This window comes from Geotrypetes seraphini, chromosome 11 (assembly GCF_902459505.1).
Source record: "Geotrypetes seraphini chromosome 11, aGeoSer1.1, whole genome shotgun sequence".
Classification (NCBI taxonomy): Eukaryota; Metazoa; Chordata; class Amphibia; order Gymnophiona; family Dermophiidae; genus Geotrypetes; species Geotrypetes seraphini.
This window is the reverse complement of record NC_047094.1, coordinates 54,499,967-54,521,460: the sequence shown is the minus strand read 5'-3', so window position 1 is coordinate 54,521,460 and position 21,494 is coordinate 54,499,967. Positions and strand designations below refer to the sequence as shown.

At 42.9% G+C, this 21,494-nt stretch overlaps 1 protein-coding gene across 3 annotated transcripts in view; it reads right to left on the bottom strand.

Annotated features, from left to right (window-relative positions):
* CCNF (cyclin F) overlaps positions 1 to 21,494 on the bottom strand; it is a 218,704-nt gene that overhangs the window by 40,010 nt on the left and 157,200 nt on the right. For all 3 annotated transcript variants that reach the window (XM_033914689.1, XM_033914691.1, XM_033914692.1), the window contains exons 13-15: positions 16,772 to 16,859; positions 11,601 to 11,700; positions 9,352 to 9,485 (exon numbers count right to left, since the gene is read on the bottom strand). In XM_033914689.1, coding sequence (XP_033770580.1) covers positions 9,352 to 9,485; positions 11,601 to 11,700; positions 16,772 to 16,859 — 322 coding nt within the window. The remainder of the gene's footprint in view (positions 1 to 9,351; positions 9,486 to 11,600; positions 11,701 to 16,771; positions 16,860 to 21,494) is intronic.

Here is a 21,494-nt window from a genome sequence, read left to right as displayed (position 1 = left end):
CTGCCTCCTGCATGCTTCCTCTCCTCCAGACCTCATTCCATTCCGCAACCAACATCTCTCTGTGTCCCTCCAGGAGTCCAACTTTTCTTCCTCTCTCATGCCCCAAATCAAGTGCAGCATTTTTCACCATTGCCCACTAGCCTCATACCCATTTCTCCTTCTATCACCCCTCTCCAACACCATGTCACATCTCTCCCTCCATTACTATGCCCAACATTCCTCTCCCTTGCATATCCTTCAATTTATCACTCTGTTCCCTCTCCACCACCATATCCAACATTTCTCCCTCATATCCTTCTATTCTACCTCCCTCCTCTCTATGCCCAATTTTCCTCTTCCTTTCCCCCATGTGCACCATCTCTTTCCCTCTCTCACACACACTCAGGCCCAATTGTCCCTTTCTATTCCCTCCCTCCCTCCTTCCTTCCCATGTCAGTGCCCTCTTCCTCCCTTCCTTGTGTAAAATGACATTTACTGTTTTTCCTATTGCCTCCTCCCTTCCTTCTGTGTCCTAAGTTTGTGCTCCTATTAATGCTCCCTCCCTTCCTTCTGTCCTATTAATGCCCTTCCCTTCCTTCTGTGTCCCGAATTCCTACCCCCTCCCTTTCACTGCTTTCCAGGCTTTGTCCCACCCCCTTCCTTCCTCCCTCAAAGCCGACCTGCCTCCAATTCTTCCCGCCACAACTCCGGGCAAGGAAGGGCCAGGCGTGTGAAGCAATTGCATGCCACCGGCCCACAAGCGTCCCCCCCCCGACGTCAATTCTGATGTCGGGGAGAAGGTCCAGGCCAGCCAAGCAGCTGCACGCGCCTAGCCCTTCTTTACCCGGAGTTACGGAGGTGGCAGGGAATAATTGAATGGAGTGGCGGGTGGTGACGGGGGGTGGCAGGGAGGAATCGGCGGGGCAGGCAGGGAGAGATCCTGGGTGGTGGTCAGCCCACAGGAAAGAATTGGCGGGACCGGTAGGGAGAGATCCATGCAAAAAGAAGGGACCTGGAGCGCCTTGTTCACACCTTTCAGATCCAGAATAGGATAAAAAGACCCCTCTTTCTTGGGCACCAGAAAGTAAATAGAATCCCGCCTGGTGCAAATTTCTGAAGGAGGCATAGGAACCAATGTCTTGAGCTCTACCAACTGCTGAAGAGTCTGATGATACGCCCTCTTCTTCCAAGGGGCCTGATAAGGGGAAGAGAAAAAGATCTGGTAAGGGCTGGTAGAACTCGAGAGCATACCCTTCTCAAATGACCTCCAGGACCCACTGATCCATCGTGATCTTGGTTCACCCCCAATAAAACTCCTGTAAACAGGTGCCCACCTGAACCAGGGAAAGGACCCAGGCATCATCAGGGAAAAAATGCTTGAGTACCTGAATAAATTAATGTAAACCGTTCTGAGATCCCTTGGGAGAACGGTATAGAAAATTGAATAAATAAATCACTCGGTAGGTCAAGTGGAGGAGGGGTCCCAGCCTGCACCCCGAAAAGACTGCATCTGCTCCCCAATCCTAGAGTACACAGAGGAGGCCAAATCGAAGTTCTCACCCCCTCCCCATGCGTGCTACAGCATGTGGTACATGGTCGCTGATCTGGCGCTAATTCAGCGCAATCACAGCACATATCCAGCAGGTTAGGGGCTGGGGAATCCATCCCAAATGATTTTTAGGTAAATCAAGGGGGTTTTGAGGCAGAAAAAAAACCTGAAAAAAGATAGATAAAAATCCAAGATGGCCACCACCAATAAATTTGCACCAAAAATAACAAAAACTCCCAAATAAAAAATAGCAATTTGGGGTCTGGGGAGGTGTGAGACAGCACAGTTACTTACCGTAACGGGATGCACCGGAACATGGGTGTATGCTTCCTTCAAATCGAGGGAGCACATCCAGTCCCCTCCCTCCAAGAGAGGATATAAAACCGGGAGAGACAGCATTCGAAACTTCTCCCGGACCAGGAATTTGTTGAGCTTCCTGAGGTCCAGTATGGGGCGCAGGTCCCCGGTCTTTTTTGGGACCAAAAAGTAACGGGAGTAAAACCCCATACCCCGCTGGTCCTTGGGGACCGGTTCGACCGCCCGAAGCACCAACAGAGCCCTGGCCTCGGCCAGAAGGATCGGCAGTTGCGCTCGGTTGCAAGAGGCCACCCTTGGAGGATGATCCGGTGGCGAGGACACAAAGTTGAGCGAGTAGCCCTCGGAGACGGTCCGGAGCACCCAAGCGTCTGATGTTATCTCGGTCCATGCCATTCGGAAGAACCGAAGACGCCCCCCGATGGGAAGGGGTTCCTGTGATTTCGCGGAGGGGAACCCGCCCCGTCCGCTCAGCCCGTCAAAAGGAAGGCGCGGGTTTAGAAGGACCCTGCGCCGGGGCTTGGGTTTGTCCCCCTCTGCCTCGCTGAGACGGACGTCTCGGAGGCGGCCTTGAAAAAGCCGGAGTCGACTTCTGAGGGTATCGGCGCGGCGGAGGACGGAAAGGTTTCTGCTGCGGGGGCCTAGGTTTGGGGCGGACCAGGGATGCTAACGAGCGCTCCTGCTCCGACAACCGCTTGGTCGCCGCATCTAAGGACTCGTCAAATAACTCGGACCCCACACAAGGCAAGTCTGCAAGACGTTCCTGCAGGTTTGGGTCCATATCGAGGGTGCGAAGCCAGGCCAGACGGCGCATGGCCACTGCGAAGGCCGACACCCTCGAAACCAGCTCAAATGCATCGTACACCGCATGAAAGAGGTACAGCCGCAATTGAGACAGGTTGGACATAAACTTATCAAATCCTGCTCTTTGGGAGTCCGGTAAGGAGTCTCGATATTGAGGAAGGTCCTTCACCATGCCACGCAAATAGGAGGAAAAGGTGAAGGCATAATTTAGAACCCTGGTGGCCATCAGGGAATTTGAATAGAGGCGACGGCCAAACTTGTCCAGGGTCCGCCCCTCCCTGCCGGGTGGAACCGCCGCAGAAACCCGTGAGGGCTGTGACTTCTTAAGGGCAGACTCCACCAGAAGAGACTGGTGGGAGAGCTGCGCCTTTTCAAACCCTTTAGGGGGCACCGTCCTATACTTCGCTTCCATTTTAGAAGGCACAGACGTGACTGTAAGAGGGTTCGACAAATTCTTCAACCAGGTCTACAGGAGGACTCTGTTGAGGGGGAGCCTAGGCACCTCCCTAGGAGGAGTGGGAAGGTCCTGCTCCTCCAAAAATTCTTTCGAATATTGGGAACCGACCATAAGGTCCAACCCCAGGGCTCGGGCCATGTCCTGAACAAACGTGGAAAATGAGGACGGCCTGGCCGGAGGAGACGGGGTTCTCGACCTCCCCACCGAGGAGAGGGGAGAGGCCTCATGGGAATAATGAGGATCCCTGACCGACCCCGAGCCCCAGGATTCTCTTTCCAAGGCCCTCGAGGGGGAAGGAGAATTTCTCCGCCTCGAAGAACCCTTGGGTGAGGACCCCGGGGTCCGGGGGGCACTCTCCCACTTCCTCGGCGAGGCGGCACGTGAAGACTTCCCATGAGGTGATCGGAGGAGCCTCGGGTTGTCGAGGCGCAACTCCGATACCTGCAGCGCCTCGCCCCCGAGCGGCGAGGAACGATCGTGCCTCCGAGGCGAGCCCTGTGGGCGCTTCGGTTTCCTCGATCGGCGCCCCGTCCGAGGTCGAGGCGTCCCGGGAAGACCTCGAGGAGGAAGAGGAGGAGATACGGCGCACTCTGCGCAACTTTTCCTTGGGCCGCACACTCCGCTCAGGCGGCCCCCCCGAGGTCGAGGGCAGAGTCGGGGCCGAGGTTAAAGGGGCCACAGTACCCGAGACCGAGGCCACCGAGGCCGGGGCCTCCGAGGTTGAGGGCGCCCCGGCCGAGGCCTGCGAGGTCGAGGCCGCCGGAACCGCAGCTCGCTGCAACACTTCCAGGGCCCCCGACAGCTCCGATGAAATAAGAGCTCGGAGGAGGTCCTGAAAGGCCGGAATCCCGACGAAGGTCGGGAGTTCCGGGTCCGGAGCACACTCCCTGGAGGGCGACCTCGGTCTCGAGTATTCCCTCGGGGTGTGCGAAGCCGGGGTCCGAGGCGGGGCCGGGGTCGACCCACTCGCCTTAGCCGGAGCAGAGGATGGCTTCTTCGCTGACGGGGATGGAACAGAGGACTTACCCGAAGCCGGTTTTCCCGAGGACGCCTTCGAAGTCGAGGGCCGAGGCGAAGCCGAGGCCCCCGAGGACGCCGAGGCCGAGGTCAAGGCCGGGGCCGACGTCGAGGCCTTAGCCGGCGCGTCTACGGAGAACAATTCCGCCATTCTGGCCTTACGGCGGCGGAGGGCTCTGGCCTGAAAAGTAGCACAGCGATCACACGAAGCTGTCGGATGATCCGGCCCGAGACAAACAATGCACCACCGGTGAGGGTCAGTGATGGAAAGTAACCTCTCACACCGGCTGCACTTCTTAAATCCCGTAACAGGACGGGACATCAACGGAAAAGGAGGCCGGGAACGACCGACGTCCCGCGGCCACGGCTGCCGGGAGCCCAACGAAAAGAAAAATATTTTTTTTTTTTTTTTTTAATAAACGAAGGAAAAACACAAAAAAGAAAGGAGCACCGCGAATCGATCGAAAAACAACGAAACGCGGCAGCAGAAAGGCAATACAAAACTGGAGCTCAAATCCACAGGGCTTTCTGGCTCCACGGAAAAAATTGAACTGAGGACCACGAGGTGGGATGCGCCCTCTAGTGGGCGAGAAGGCATGCACATGCGTGGTGCAGTGTGCAAACTTGAAACTTCTAGCAAGTTTGCTTGAAAAGCTGTCCGCGCTGGGGCTCCGTAGATGACGTCACCCACATGTGAGAATATATGCCTGCTGTCCCTGGATAACTGAACCCTACCCTCAGAAACTGTGAAAAATGTGATTTAAAACTCTTCACAAGCCATCCCTGAAGTTACCATAGGAAATAATGGAGATGTACGCCATAATTCTGCAGCCGAGTAGAGAAAGGACTTTGAAACAGTACCAAATGCTCAGAGTTGAAGATGTTCAGATTGCCAGCCGTCCAGACACTGACTATGACCTCCACACCCCCCATAGATCCTCACAACGCGGTTGAAACCTAGGTGGGTTTCACGCCAAACGCATACAGCCTGCACTTGAAACCTGTGACAATTGTGTGAGCAATGGAATCCTTTATATTTGTCTTGGTGGGGGAGAGGCCAAACGATTAAAATGATGATACTGCCTATGGTTTGTTACCAAATGTGTATGACACCAGTTTTTTTCAGGGGTCTTTTTATAAAAAATTAAATAGTATTCTTATGAAATTTATTTGGCTAGGTAAAAATGCAAGAATTGCCTTAGTGACTTTACAAAAAACAATTGTGGAGGGGGGGGTAAATTTTCCAAATTTCTATAGGTACCATTAAACCTATATTATGCGCCAGGGTATCTAATAAATTGTTGTAAATCTGCATGTCAATGCGGATCCTAATCTAATTGATGTGAACCGCCTAGAACTCGTTGGGTATGGCAGTATATAAGAATAAAATTATTATTATTATTGGGTCCTCCCAGAACTCATGGAAAAGCTACCAGATTGGTTATGGTTGGAAATGGAATGGCAGCTCATGTTTCCCATTAGGCTTCGTCATCTTCTTAGTATTAAAATGCCTAGGATACGTAAAAACAATAGAATATTAATGGACAGTCTAATCTATAATTGGAAAGATTACAATAGACTTAGTTATACATTTTGGTGGAATTCATTGTGTCATATTATAAAATGGAAAGATCAATTGCCATACAAACAGGGAATTATAATAATTTTAATAAAATATGGGGGCCATTAGCAAATTTTTGCAATGAATAGACAACATTTTTCTAATGTAAGTACATTTATATGTAGGGGGAGGGTAAATAGTTTTTGTTTTTAAGGTTCGATTAATAGATTGAAACATAATATATAAATGATATTTTGAATTCAAATACTTGTGGGAAGGGTGGTTGGGGGAGGGGATTAAATTAATGTATGTAAAATTAGAATTGTATGAATATCAAGTAATGTGTAATAGTTTTTTTTTATTTAAAATTCTTTATTCATTTTTAAACTTTCATCAAGTGTACAAAAATTCATAATAAACAATTAATCTGAGCACTTGAACATCTTATCATTATAACCTATAAATACAAATGTAACCCTCCCCCCACCTCCCTCATAGCCCATTATTCATTATAAGATCATATACTTGAAACCCTCCCCTCACCCAATACTAAATGGTGTATAATTAATAGAAAAATGGCTATAAATCATGACAAAAAGATGTTAATGGCTCCCATATTTTAATAAAATTGTTATAATTTCCATTCTGTACCGCTAATGATCTTTCCATTCTATATATGTGACATGTAATAGTTTTTTTTTTTTAAATAATTTCTTTATTCATTTTTAAACTTACATCAAGTGTACAGTAAATATCAACCAAATATAATACATCACTTGAAAAATTTCCAATATCATACACCAAGAAGATTTAACCCCCACCCCCTTCCCAAATTCATATACAACTAATATATACCACATGAAAATAATATCTTACGACAATCATCTATATATTCTTAATGGAAAAACAAGAAATCCCCCCCTCAAATCCACATGTGTATTAAGATTGGGAAAAGTGTAACTTTGTGACATGTAATAGTTAATATGATGTAGTATTGTGCACTTGTTGTAAGATGAAAAATGAATAAAGAATTAAAAAAAAAGAATATTAATGGACACATGGAAGACTTTGAGATATATTAATAATTTAATACCACTTCCAATTCAAAAATCTATATATCAAAATATATGGCTAAACTCCAGGTTTATAAGCCATATAAGGTTGTCTGGAAGGATTGGATTAAAGCAGGTATACGAACATTAAATGATGTTATATCTAATGGTAAACTGCTTGATTTTTCACAGTTGCAACATAAATTTGGCCTTGATAAAAAGCAAAGTTATAAATGGTTGCAACTGAAGCAGGCTATTCAGGCAGGGTTTCCTGAATGGAAATCTCTTAATAATCAATTTAGTTTAGATTTCTTATGCTTTCAGGCAGATTTCCTGGGTCACCAGGCTGCGCAGTGGCATAAATTATTATCTGGCTATTTGAATAAGAAACCAAAAACTGGACTTAGAGATATTTGGAGTATTGAGATTAAGCATCAAATTAACGCATCTTAATGGCCACGTATTTGGTCCTGGAGGATGAAATGTACAATGTCTGCATCTATGAGGCAAACGTGGTTTTTCCTGTTGCATAGAGCACTCTGGACCCCTGTTCGTTTACAAAAATTGGATTGCTCTAAGTCTAATAGATGTTGGCATTGTCATCTCGAGGCTGGAACTTTAGATCATTTATTGTTTCATTGTCCATTTATTAAAGCCTTTTGGCAGTCAATTTGGGATCAAATAAATTGTATGCTAGAAACTCATGTAGCATTGTCATATGACACAATTTTATTTGGTATGGCTATGAAAGCTAAAAGTCAATTATCCTCTAATAATAAACTTTTAATGATTTTAACAGGTATTGCCATTCAACAAATAACGTATAACTGGAAAGATTGTAAAAGATTAAACTTTTTGGTGGAACTCGGTGTGTCACTTGTATAAAATGGAACGAACATTAGCAGTTCATAAAGGATATTTTAATAAATTTAAGGATGTGTGGGGGCCATTAATAAGTTATTATAATGAATAATTTGCATTTTTCCCTACTTACTATATATATTGTTGGAGGGTGGGGGGTTGGGCTTTGAAGTCTAATAACAAATTATAGAACAAATGGTATATGTTATTATATTACGTAGGATGTATTTGCTTGAATACAATTTTGGAGGGTGGGTTGGGGTTAAATCTTCTTTTTGAGAATTTGTAGAGTTTCAAGTGATGTTGTATATTGATTGTTGATTTTTCTATGCACTTGATGTAAAATTTAAAATGAATAAAGATATATTTAAAAAAAAGCCTGTGACAAGGTCACTGGCAAGCAGATTCCCAAGGGAAGGGACCCCGAGCATTTTAAGAAGGGTGGCACAGAACAGACTGGCTCCACAGGTCCACCAAAGCTTCTCTGTGAAGCTGCAGTCCGGCACCTTAGAACTGTATCCTTTTCTTCGACAGAAGACCACCGAGAAGGGGTCTCAAGGCACTGAAGCAACTGAGAAATTAACTTTAAGCAAAAAAATAAGAAAAAGAAGCAGAGCAACTGCCAGAGACTTCGGCAAGGATTGCTTGCAGAAATTGTAACTGGATATGTTTACTAGCTCTCAGGCATATGCTCAGAAAAGTTTGTGAATTTCTGCAACTCCTGGATTGCAAGTTGGGATTGAACACCTAGCATACGGAATATGCCAGTTCCTGCAAAACAGCACAGAAGAAAATGCACTGCCTCAGGAGCAGACCCCACAGGCACTCAAAACTATAGTCTTTGCCCCTTGGCAAGGTATACAGTTGAGGCTCCTCTAGAGAAAAAAGTGAGGTGGTGGTGGAAATGGGGGGAGGGACTTGGCTGCCCAAATGACACCGCAAAGGTGGAATTGGCCTCCGCGGGACCCCAGCTCAGTCCAACAAGAAAAATAGGGGCAGATAAAAAAGGTCACCATCTAACCTTTCCAACAGACCCTGCCAAGGCCTAAAAAGACTGCACAGGCTTACCACCTCCACCTACTGGAGACCGAGAACAGACTGATTCTATGAAGGACTGCACAGCCCACTTGTATTGTAAGAATTCAGTGTGTTCTCAGTCTCCACCTGTTGGCAGATGAGCGTAAACCTATCTGTCTGTGCCGGTCTGGAGGGACAAAAAAGCTGAAAAGTTGTGATTGACACCTTTTCCAGTATGTTTGTGAGCATGCATGGATAACCCTACCGTTCAGCATACCATTCCTATTGCACTGGAACATGGCACTATGACTAGGACTACCTCCTTTTGCAGTCTAGTCCTGGCCAGATCAAAAGAACCAACTTCAGTGCTCAACCAGATACAATGCCAAAGACTGATCTAGGAGAACCATTAGGGTTGACTTCGCTATGTTGCCATGGCCAGGAGAGCGGGGATCTAGGCCAGATAGGAGCATCTAACACCACAATATATAGGTATAGAAAAATAATGGATTATTCCAGGGAGCACTACAGCTTTTACTGGTGATATTACTGGTAGAATTCAGTTTTCTGTACCTCCTCCTGCTGGCAGGAATGGATAACACCTCATTTAGATTTTTTCTCTAGTATAGAAGTCATTGAATAGTGAAAAAGGCAATGAAATATATACCCTGTATATGCCCAAATGCGAATCTGAAGCTTTAAATGTTTTAAAATCTAGAACCAAAATAGATTAACTTGCCTTTTAGTTTTATTCCCAGATGGAGAACAAAGGAAGGTTTGTACTTCGACAGCACTGTCAAGTAGGCTGCTGGGCTTAGGGTCATCCTCTTGTTTCACTCCTAAGAGCATACAAAGTTGGCTATAATCCATCACCTGGGAGAAAAACACACAAAAAGTAACAGGACATGTAACATAGTAAATGACGGCAGATAAAGACCCAAATTGTCCATCCAGTCTGCCCAACCTGATTCACTTTAAATTTTTTCTTCTTAGCTATTTCTGGGCAAGAATCCAAAGCTTTACCCGGTACTGTATTCGAGTTCCAACTGCCGAAATCTCTGTTAAGACTTACTCCAGCCCATCTACACCTTGCCAGCCATTGAAGCCCTCCCCAGCCCATCCTCCACCAAACTGCCATATACAGACACAGACCGTGCAAGTCTGCCCAGTACTGCCCTTAGTTCAATATTTAATATTATTTTCTGATTCTAAATCCTCTGTGTTCATCCCACGTTTCTTTGAACTCAGTCACTGTTTTACTCTCCGCCATCTCTCTCGGGAGTGCATTCCAGGCATCCACTACCCTCTCCGTAAAGTAGAATTTCCTAACATTGCCCTTGAATCTACCACCCCTCAACCTCAAATTATGTCCTCTGGTTTTACAATTTTCTTTTCTCTGGAAAAGATTTTGTTCTACATTAATACCCTTCAAGTATTTGAATGTCTGAATCATATCTCCTCTGTCTCTCCTTTCCTCTAGGGTATACATATTCAGGGCTTCCAGTCTCTCCTCATAAGTCTTCTGGCGCAAGCCTCCTATCATTTTCGTCGCCCTCCTCTGGACCGCCTCAAGTCTTCTTACGTCCTTTGCCAGATACGGTCTCCAAAACTGAACACAATACTCCAAGTGGGGCCTTACCAATGACCTGTACAGAGGAATCAACACCTTCTTCCTTCTACTGACTACGCCTCTCTTTATACAGCCCAGCATCCTTCTGGCAGCAGCCAGTGCCTTGTCACACTGTTTTTTCGCCTTTAGATCTTCGGACAATATCACCCCAAGGTCCCTCTCCCTGTCCGTGCATATCAGCTTCTCTCCTCCTAGCATATTCGGTTCCTTCCAATTATTACTCCCCAAATGCATTACTCTGCATTTCTTTTTATTGAATTTTAGTTGCCAGGAATTAGACCATTCCTCTAACTTTTGCAGATCCTTTTTCATATTTTCCACTCCCTCTTCGGTGTCTACTCTGTTACAAATCTTGGTATCATCTGCAAAAAGGCACACTTTTCCTTCTAACCCTTCAGCAATGTCACTCACAAACATATTGAACAGGATTGGCCCCAGCACCGAACCCTGAGGGACTCCACTATTCACCTTTCCTTCCTTCGAGTGACTTCCATTAACCACCACCCTCTGGCGTCTGTCCGACAGCCAGTTTCTGACCCAGTTCACCACTTTGGGTCCTAACTTCAGCCCTTCAAGTTTGATCAACAGCCTCCTATGAGGAACTGTATCAAAGGCTTTGCTGAAATCCAAGTAAATTACATCTAGCATATGTCCTCGATCCAGCTCTCTGGTCATCCAATCAAAAAATTCAATCAGGTTCGTTTGGCACGATTTACCTTTTGTAAAGCCATGTTGCCTTGGATCCTATAACCCATTAGATTCAAGGAAGTACACTATCTTTTCTTTCAGCAACACTTCCATTATTTTTCCAACAACTGAAGTGAGGCTCAGCGGCCTGTAGTGTCCCTGGAATAAATGTTTTGTTGCACCAGATCTGCTCTATTAATTCTCACCCTAGCCCGACTTGTATCCCTAAACGGATACAACCCACAATACACTAGCATTTTTCAAGTCATTCTTGACTACTCTTTTTACCAGTCAGGTTTTAGGATTTCTACTACAATTATTCATGAGAAATTTGCATGCATTACCTCAAGGTATGCAAATCCATCTCCTGTGTATTTATTTTGGATATCCTAACCATTAATCCTTGCCTAAAGATGTGTCTTTGCTGAGAACTGTTATTTGAATTTATTTATTTATTTATACCCCACCTTTCCCAAGACGGGTCATAATAGAGTACACACAAACAATCACATACAGTACAACAAATCGAACATGAAAAAAAAACAAAACAGTAATAATGTAAAGCCTCCTAAAATTACAAAAGAGGCTACTAATTCATACCATAGTCATGAAACACATGTGATCTAATCCTATCATAGCTATGAGGCATGGAAAAGAATTTAGACAATTACCTTTTCTTTACTGATTCCATCATAACAATCATCTTCAAATCGCTGCTTCACAGCAGTAAGGTAAACTTGACGGTAATCTTTTGGAGCATCATCATGGAAACTAGAAAAAAGGATAAAGCAAAGTGAAGATAAAAGGCAGAAAACAAGTGAATTCTCTGATTTTCTGCTGTGGCTAAGTAGCACATTCTATAGCAAATGTTACAAAATTCCAAGTCAGCTTTTGAGTTTGTGACAAATTTACACCATTAAATATATAAAAAGTTTAAACTTGCAAATCAAAATTAAACCTATGATCCCTTGATCCAATTTCAGAATAGTGATTCAGATTTTACTTTTTTCTAGATTCATTTATTGTAATAGCCTTTATAGGGTTATCTCAATCTTGTTGTAAAGCAGTATAGACTGTATGGCAAGCTGCTGTGTGATTACAACATAATGACGTAACATCTTTTTTGAAATACGAGTATTTACATTGGCTACCTGTACACTTTAGGATAGTATTTAAAGTACTGATGATTATTTTTTAAACTTGTGTTGCTCCTGAATATTTGAAGAATACTCTGAAACTCTATGAACCAGCTCGTTCCCTGAAGTCAACAGGAACTCAGCTGTTGGTGCAACCTTTAATAAAGATTCAATATGTTGACACTTCTGGTGTTTTTTTCTCCCCCCACTGGTACAGCTTATGGAGCAAACTCCCTGGAAGTATTTGTAGGTTAACATCTGTAGCTGAATTTAAGAAAATGTTGAAAAACCTTTTTTGTTTGTTCAAGCTTTTATGCAATAAGAGGGCATGAACTAGTTCTATGTTATATCAAAATCGGTAAAAATGATATGGCTATTCTGTTTTTCTTTTTAGTTCTAAGTTTGTAGTATAAGTGGGTAGTGCAGTCCCAAGTATAATCAATCTGATAAATAGTCAAGCAGAACTAAAATTAAGATCTGTGAACTACAACAGCAACAATACTCCCAGAAGGAAAATAGTAACTAACAGAGAAATACTGTTGGATACTGAATAGAATAAGAACCTTCAAAAATGTCCCCACAGTTTGCCAGCTATGTTCTTTTAATCTCCCCAAACACACTAAAACAAAGACATTGCAGAAAAAACACACGTGTACTCTGTAAAATTCCGAATAAATAAACCGAAAGGGCGGTGTCTGCCTTAGAAGCACCGTCCCACTTACGAGGACCTGCCAGAGGTCAAAAAGATGATTTGCTTTCCGGAACTCCTGGGTCTGCTGAACATAAGAACGAAGGACCCGACAGAAATCCAACTTGCGCAACTGCCTCTTCTCCTAAGAGCCCTCCTGACTACCCAAGACTGGGAGGACCACAGACTGGTTGACATGGAAAGGCGAGACCACCTTCAGCAGAAAAGAAGGAACCAGCCGAAGCACGACACACTCCCTAGAGAACTTCAGGAAGGGAGGCCTACAAGAAAAAGCCTGCCGCTTGGAAACACGTCATGCAGAAATAATGGCCACCAGGAAGACCACCTTAAGAGCAAGGTCCTTCAACGTGCAGGAGCTCAGAGGCTCAAAAGGAGGATGCACTAGCACAGAAATTACCAGATCGAGATCACAGGCTGGAACAGAAGGCCACACTAGAGGATGAAGCAATTTAGCCGCCCTCAAAAAACGAACCACATCCAGAGAAGAGGCCTAACGCTGACCATGCAACAAACTGCAAAACGCAGACAAAGCCGCAAGCTGAACCCGGAGGGAGGACCAAGCAAGGCCCATGTCTAGGCCATCTTGCACAAACTCCAAGATGTGAGGCAAAGAAGTGCAAAGAGGAACCACACTACGCGTGGAACTCCACTCCTCAAAGAGACACCAAACTCACAAATAAGCCCGAGAAGTGGAAAGTCTCCAGGAACCCAAGAAGGTGGAGATCACCTTATCTGAATAACCTTTTTTACTTAGGGTCAAAAGCCAAGCCATAAGACAAAAGGGACCTGGCTCAAACATTGGAATGGGACCCATATCAGAAGGTCAGGCGAGAGGGGCAGCGGAAGAGTATCTGTAACAAGAAGACAAACCAGATCTGTGTAACAACGGGCACCTGGGCCAGTCCGGAGCCACCAGGATCAAGTGGCTATGGTGACGAGCAATGCGAAGAAGGACTCTGCCCACCATCAGCCATTGAGAAAAAAGTACAGGAGGCCATCCTTAATATCATTTTTTATTAATTTACATAATCTGTGTTTTATTAATGTTATGGTCCTTTTGTGATTCATATTTTAGATATATGTTTGAAATAAAATAAAATATTATGTATGTTCATATGTTTTTTTTAAAATCTTTATTCATTTCAAATCTTAAATCAAGTACAATATTGACATTTATCAATTAAGCATTTAAATACACTTGAAATCCTATAATTGATCCTTGGCCTGAAAATCCCTGCGCCGACTGGCGCTTTGGCATTCACACTTGTGGCCATAAGGTCCATGACTGGCTGGCCCCAAGCCTGCACAATCAACTCTTAGGCTGTGGGACCGAGACACCAATTGCCAGGATCCAGCATATGACAACTGAGGAAGACCGCCTGGACATTCTCCACTCCCGCAATGTGGAAAGCCAAGAGGTACAGAACATGAGTCTTTGCTCAAGCCATGAGCAGAGAAGCCTCTTAAGCCACCAGGCGACTCTTGGTTCCCCCCTGAGGATTGATGTAAGCCACTGCCATGGCATTGTCTGAGAGAACCCGAACTGACTTATCGTCAGCAATGTCTGGAATGCTAGACATGCCAATCGGATGGCTTTGGTCTCCAGTAACATTGACCGATCAGGACACCTCCTCCGGAGACCAGCTGTCCTGAGCTGAGCAACCAAGACACTGAGCTCCCCAACCATGGAGACTGGTGTCCGTGAGAAGCACAGTCCACTGAGGTTGATATAGACTCACTCCCTGCACCAGATTGGAAGTCTGAAGCCACCAACGGAGGCTGCGGCGAACTAACCCCCGAAAAGGAACGGGAAAGTCCAGATCGTGCATTTGAGGCGACCATCGCCGAAAAACAACATACTGAAGCGGGTACATGTGAGCCTGAGCCTATCTGACTAAGTCCAGGGAGACCACCAACGATCACAAGACCTGAAGAAAATCCTGCACCTGATGACACTGTCAAGCCATCAGAAATCAAATAAAGTGAAGGAAACACCGATAGGAGGACCGAATACAGGTAGGCCTCTGTCAGATCGAGTGAAGTCAGAACTCTCCAGGCTTGACTGCCAGAATGACAGATCTCAGGGTCTCCATGCAAAAAGATGAACTCGGAGAGCCGTGTTGACCACCATCAAATCCAAGATGGACTGAAAAGTCACCACCTTCTTGGGCACCATGAAGTAAATAGAATACTGGCCGGTGCAATAATCCTGAGGAAGCACTAAACTACAGCTTTGAGATCAAGCAGTCTTTGAAGCATCTGGCGAAAGGCCCACTTCTTCCATGTCGCCTGGCAAGTAGAAGTGAGAAAGTGATCTGGCAAAACATGGAAAAACTCTAGAGCATAACTGTCCCGAATCACTTCCAGGACTCACTGATCCGTTATGATCTCAGCCCACCCCTGGTAAAAATCCCATAACTGAGCATCCACCAGCACCAAGGGAGGCACCGGCAAGGAGTCATTGGGTGGGGTGGGCAAAATGGCAGAGGGATAACACGGCCCCCCCCAAAGGACTGCATGCACTGAAACAAATGGCCCTGGGAAGACCTGATGGCCGGAAAAGAAACTGCGACCAAGGCGATATCTGCGGAAATCACGCAAACACCCTTAAGCAATGCCACCTTGTGCAAGTGAGTGGGCATGATCTTCAGGAAGACGGGACACCTTAGAGTCCATTAAGGTCTGAACCAACTTGTCCAAATTCTCACCAAACAAGAAAGACCCCCGAAGGACAGTTCCTTCCTTTATGTCCATCTGGAAGGGTTTGCTGGTTGTTCAGCTGAAGGGTTCCAATCATCAGGATCATCTGCTAAAGAACTTGGATGTGTGTAGGGTGCTCCTAACGAGTTTCATTTTCTGACCACCTGTTTGTGGTGACTCATTTTATTATGCGGGGTTCTCTCGCTTCTAAGGCTATGATCTCCAGGTGGATCTGTAGAGCCATTTAATATGTATAACCTGTTGTGGGAGTAGTTCTGAACTCCTTTGACGCCTCTGTTGGCGGTTAACAGTACTGTTTCATTGCTTGAGCAGAAGAATAGTTTAGCCTGTCGTTACATGTGCCTCTACTTCACAGATGGGTGTGTCTCCCTATGCTTGGGTACTGACTGCTAGAGGGCGCTAAACTAGCCTGTGATGTACTCTGGAGGTAGAGTGAAAAACCCGGAATGGATTTCTTCTGCAGCTCATGTGAGTAAGGGGAAATAAACCTATGGTCTAGATTAGAATATCTCACCTACTGCACTAGAAAGAACATTTCTCTCATGTGTGAAGTTTATAACCGTTTATAAAATTACAGCCATATACACATTCTGTTTTTTTTGGGATATTTTTTGGAACTAGACTTACAGCTTTTATGGATATTTTTTGGTAAGAAACTCATTGGCCTTTTTTATATTTTTAATATTCAAGGTTTTAAGTTATATTTATTTTTATCTTGTCTGTCATATTGCTTTGGTAGATATTTGATGGACTCCTGTTGAAGGCTTTCAATTTGTATCGCATCCTACTTGTGAACCTAGTCCTGTTTGTTAAACTTCATAATAAAGAGCTTGATAAACTAATTGGACTCTTGACTGCTTGAATAAAGCAAGGGAGGGAAAAGAGCAAAAAATTTAAAAAGGTTTAGAAGATGCTAAAAACTAGCATCTAAAAATTAGGAATGACACCTGTTTTCTTTAAAAAAAAAAGAAAAATTGAATGTATCCTTGGATAGGGTAGGGGAGGGTATACACAAATTTTTTGCTTCTTCTAACCCATCTGCCCTGAAAAGCACAATTCAAAATTCTGTTGTCCAAAGGATTCTGGGATTCCCTACCACTTCCAAGGACTAAGCCTATTCAAATATCACTATGGCAAACTATTAAACTACCTTAAACAAACTGTGAACGAGTTTTAACTTGAACTGAGATACAATATTAAAAGCAGCACAATGCTACTGAATTTTGTTAGTGTAGAAGTACAAGACCTTTTGTCTTCCTTTCATAATCATGCTTACCATTTTTTATGAAGGCTCAGCATGCAAGGAATCAGGTCTTCCAGGGAAAATCCAGTACATTCTGCCAGCTGAATGGACCAAGAATGGACTGCAAACACAGGAAAATAAAGTTCAACTGCAAAACGAGCTTTCCAAAAAGCAAGGTTGCTTACCTTTTTTTTTGTTCAATATACACCAAAAACATAAGTACAGGTAAGAAAAGGTAAAAAACAAGCAACATAGTTCTATATCACATATCAAAGTATAACATACAGTTTTTATGCTCTTAGCGGTCTCTATGATAGTAACAAAAGGGATAATCATCAGGCAGGTATCAAATCAATATATAGTGTGAAGATTATCTCAGGGTAATAATATTAGAAAAGTGAAGAGAACATTGACAAATTCATCACAGAATATTCCACTGATATTAATGACAAGGGATCAACTATCAAATTGTCAATTATACATCTATTTCAAGATGGATAACAAAATCAGGTGACCAGAATGTATTGAATGATATTAAACTTTTTTTTTTTTAATTTCTTTATTCATTTTTTCATATTACAAGTGTATCAGAAAAATACATATAATCTTATAAACACATTTGATTTTCCTTCATGAATACTTTAAGTACAATATATCATATTTATATTCATATTTTTATAATGTTTTAGATAATTTGTAAATCATTTAATATGTATGACAAATATAAATAAAATAAAATAAAAAACCCCAAGCCCTCCCTTCCTATTTCAGAAAATCTAACCTAAAACTTCAAAATGCATTAATTCATACATATTATGAGGTAAATACAATAATACCCACCCAGATCCCCACTTAACAAATCTCTTATTATGGGAAAATGTTATTAATCATTACAAAAATCTGCTAATGGTCTCCAAATCTTCAGAAATTTACCAAAGTAACCTTTTTGTGTTGCTATTGTACGCTCCATTTTATATATATGGCATACCGAATTCCACCAAAAGTCATCTGTCATAATTTTTTCAGTTACATGTTATTTGTTGAATTGCTACTCCAGTTAATATGAATAAAAGTTTATTATTATGTGACGAAATTTGACTTTTTGCTCTCATTGTTGTACCAAATAAAATAGTATCATAAGTCAAGGCTACTGGATTATCCATCATCCTATTGATTTGAGGCCAAATTGATTTCCAAAATAATAATATATATTGACAATAGAATAAAAGATGGTCTAATGTCCCAGCCTCAAGATGACAGTGCCAACATCTATTAGACTTAGAGCTATCTAATTTTTGTAAACGAACAGGGGTCCAAAAAGCTCTATGCAAAAGAAAAAAACATGTTTGTCTCATAGATGCTGATACTGTACATCTCATCCTCCAAGACCAAAGTCGTGGCCTTTGAGATGCATGAATTTGATGCTTAATCTCAATGCTCCAAATGTCTCTAAGACCATGTTTTGGTTTTTTATTTACAAATCCAGATATCAATTTATACCACATTGCGGCCTGGTGATCAGTAGAAGCCACTTAAAAGCATAAGAATTCTAGACTATGATAATTATTAAGATTTTTCCATTCAGGGAACCCCGCCTGAATGGCCTGCTTCAATTGCAACCATCTAAAATATTGTGATTTATTTAAACCAAATTTATGTTGCAATTGTGAAAACTCAAGCAGTTTACCATTAATTATTATATCTTCTAAAGTAAGTATCCCTGCCAATATCCAATGCTTCCAAATGATTTTAAAACCGCCTATTTTGATCTTGGGGTTTAATCAAATTGTTTGAGTTGTTGATTTATTTATTGGAATAGGAGTCAGACTACTTATATACCTTGTAGTTTTCCAGGTATCAACAAATATTTTATGATCCTTATATAACCTTGGCATTTTGATACTAACTACATGATCAAGACGCAATGGAAACATAAGTCTCCACTCTAACCAGAACCAATCTGGAATATTGTCAATGGGCTCTGGGAGGATCCAATACATACCTTGTCGCAAAATATAGGCTTGATGGTACCTATAAAAATTTGGAAAATTTACCCCGCTCTCCCTACTAGAGGTGTTAGACAAGGGTGCTCACTCTCTCCCCTGCTGTTCTACATCGCATTGGAACCCCTGTTGTTGGCCGTTAGGAACAACCCATTAATTAAGGGTTTTGAGAGTAAGACACAAACAATTAAGTTATCAGCGTATGCTGATGACGTCCTAATATACACTACGCCAGAGTCCATACCACATCTGCTAAGCACAATATTCTAGAGCAGTGGTTCCCAACCCTGTCCTGGAGGAACACCAGGCCAATTGGGTTTTCAGGCTAGCCCTAATGAATATGCATGAAGCAAATTTGCATGCCTATCACTTCCATCATATGCAAATCTCTCTCATGCATATTCATTAGGGCTAGCCTGAAAACCCGATTGGCCTGGTGTTCCTCCAGGACAGGGTTGGGAATCACTGTTCTAGAGCGTCAGGATACAATCAAAACAAAACTGAAATAATGCCTATCAACTGTGTTGAATAGAAGATGGACATACAAAAACTAGGGTTTACATGGTTGGATAATAGAAAAATATTTAGGGATACTTTTCGGACCAACTTTAGAAGACTGTAGCTTACAATACTGAATGTATAATATCAACTGTTAAGGAATTAACAGTTAAATGGTCACCGTTAAATATCTCATGGTGGGGCAGATTGGAAACAATTAAGATGGTCGCTCCCAAGGTCAACTATATATTGAATATGTTAACGATATTGTTTAAACATGACTTATACTCGCAAATTGGCAAAATATTAGTTCAATTCCTTTGGAATAAAAAAACAACCCTGCATTGCTCTCAAGAAACTCAAAGCATCTAAAGATAATGGGGGAGTCAACTTTCCAAGTTTCAGGGATTATTACCTTGTCTTTTTTTTAATGTTTAGGCAGGCCAGTCAATGGATTAACCCGCCTACTATTAAGGAGAACCTATCTGGCTCTGTTTGGAACAACAACTATATGATTCTAATGAGTTAAAATATATCGCATTATCGACTAGGTCCAAATATCATAATTCAAATCCAATTAATACATTAACGAAAGATGCTATTTTGGCTGTGGATGGATTAATGCAAATAAAATGGAAAAATACAACATTGTCATCCATATGGAACAATGAAGACATTAAAATTCAAAATAAGACTTTAAACTGGCCTATATGGCAAAACTGTGGAATTTGGTAGAGATCAACTGATACATAGCAACCTTTGGTTGTCATTCAGTGAACTAATGCACAAGTATAAGTTGCCAGAACATCAATTTTTGGCCAATATAGATGAAATGCTGGATGTGGTATCCTTAAGCTCTAAAATCAAATATGGAAAGGGATCTGCATCCAAATGGTAAGGTTGCTTACCTTTAATGCCTTGTTCTTTACTTGCAGTCTGAGGGCCACCAACAAATCAGATTTTCAGGATATCTACTGTATATGCAAGAGAGATTTTCAACCAATGGGATTAGATGTATGTAAAACTTCTCATGCATATTCAGTAGGGATATCCTGAAAACCTCATCTGCTTGTAACTCTCCAAGATTGAGAGAGGCTAATATAGATGTTCTCCAAAAACAGGAGAATGGAGCCATGCATCATGGATGATATCTTCTGGATAGATCAGATATACAGACATTCTTCTCTAGTTAGAGAAGCCTTTGGATATTCCCTGAGAATGTGTGGGCATTCTCATGCTGGAGATTGTTCCCTCCTCACCTTCTCAGGCCAGCTTTTGTATGCACTTTGAAGGAAAGAAAGATTATGTTCTTACCTCTTATCTTTCTTGTAAATGTGTCTAGTGGTCCTGAATGCTAGGGCTTTGCATCTAAACCTGCAAGTTCTTTGCAGAATGCCGTCAATCATCTTTTGAACTCCGCCTCCTTCTCAGAGAGCTGCTCCTACTCCCTCAGTTTGTACAAAATCAAGGAGCACTGTAATGACAGACAACTGGAAAGAGGGAAATGGGGAAAAGTAAGAACATAAGAATAGCCTTACTGGGTCAGACTTATGGTCCATCTAACTTAGTATCTCGTATTCATGGAGGCCAATCCAAGTCACAAGTACCTGGTAAAACCCCAAATAGTAGCAGCATTCCATGCCACTGATCCAGGACAAGCAGTGGCTTCTCCCATGTCTGTCTCAACAGCAGACTATGGACTTTTCCTCCAGGAACTTGTCCAAGCTTTTTTTTTAACCAGCTACATTAACTGCTCTTACTGCATCCTCTGGCAATGAATTACAAAGCTTAACTATTCTGAGTGAAAAAAATATTTCTTCCTATTGGTTTTAAAAGTATTACTCTAACTTCATCACGTGTCCCCTAGTCTTTGTAAATGCAGTAAAAATTGATCCACTTGTACCTATTCTACACCATTCAGGATTTTGTAGACTTATTATCCCTTTACTAATAATTCCTAGCATCTTGTTTGCTTTCTTGGCCACCACCTCACACTGGGCAAAAAGTTTCAGCATATTGTCCATGATACCCAAATCTTTTTCTTGAGCACTGACCCCCAAGGTGGACTCTAGCACCCGATAAGCACAATTACTTACCGTAACAGGTGTTATCCAGGGACAGCAGGCAGACAATCTTAACTGATGGGTGACAGCACCGACGGAGCCCCGGTACGGACAATTTTAGAGTGATTGCACTCTAAGAGGTTAGAAAGTTCTAGCTAGGCTGCACCGCGCAAGCGCAAGCGCCTTCCCGCC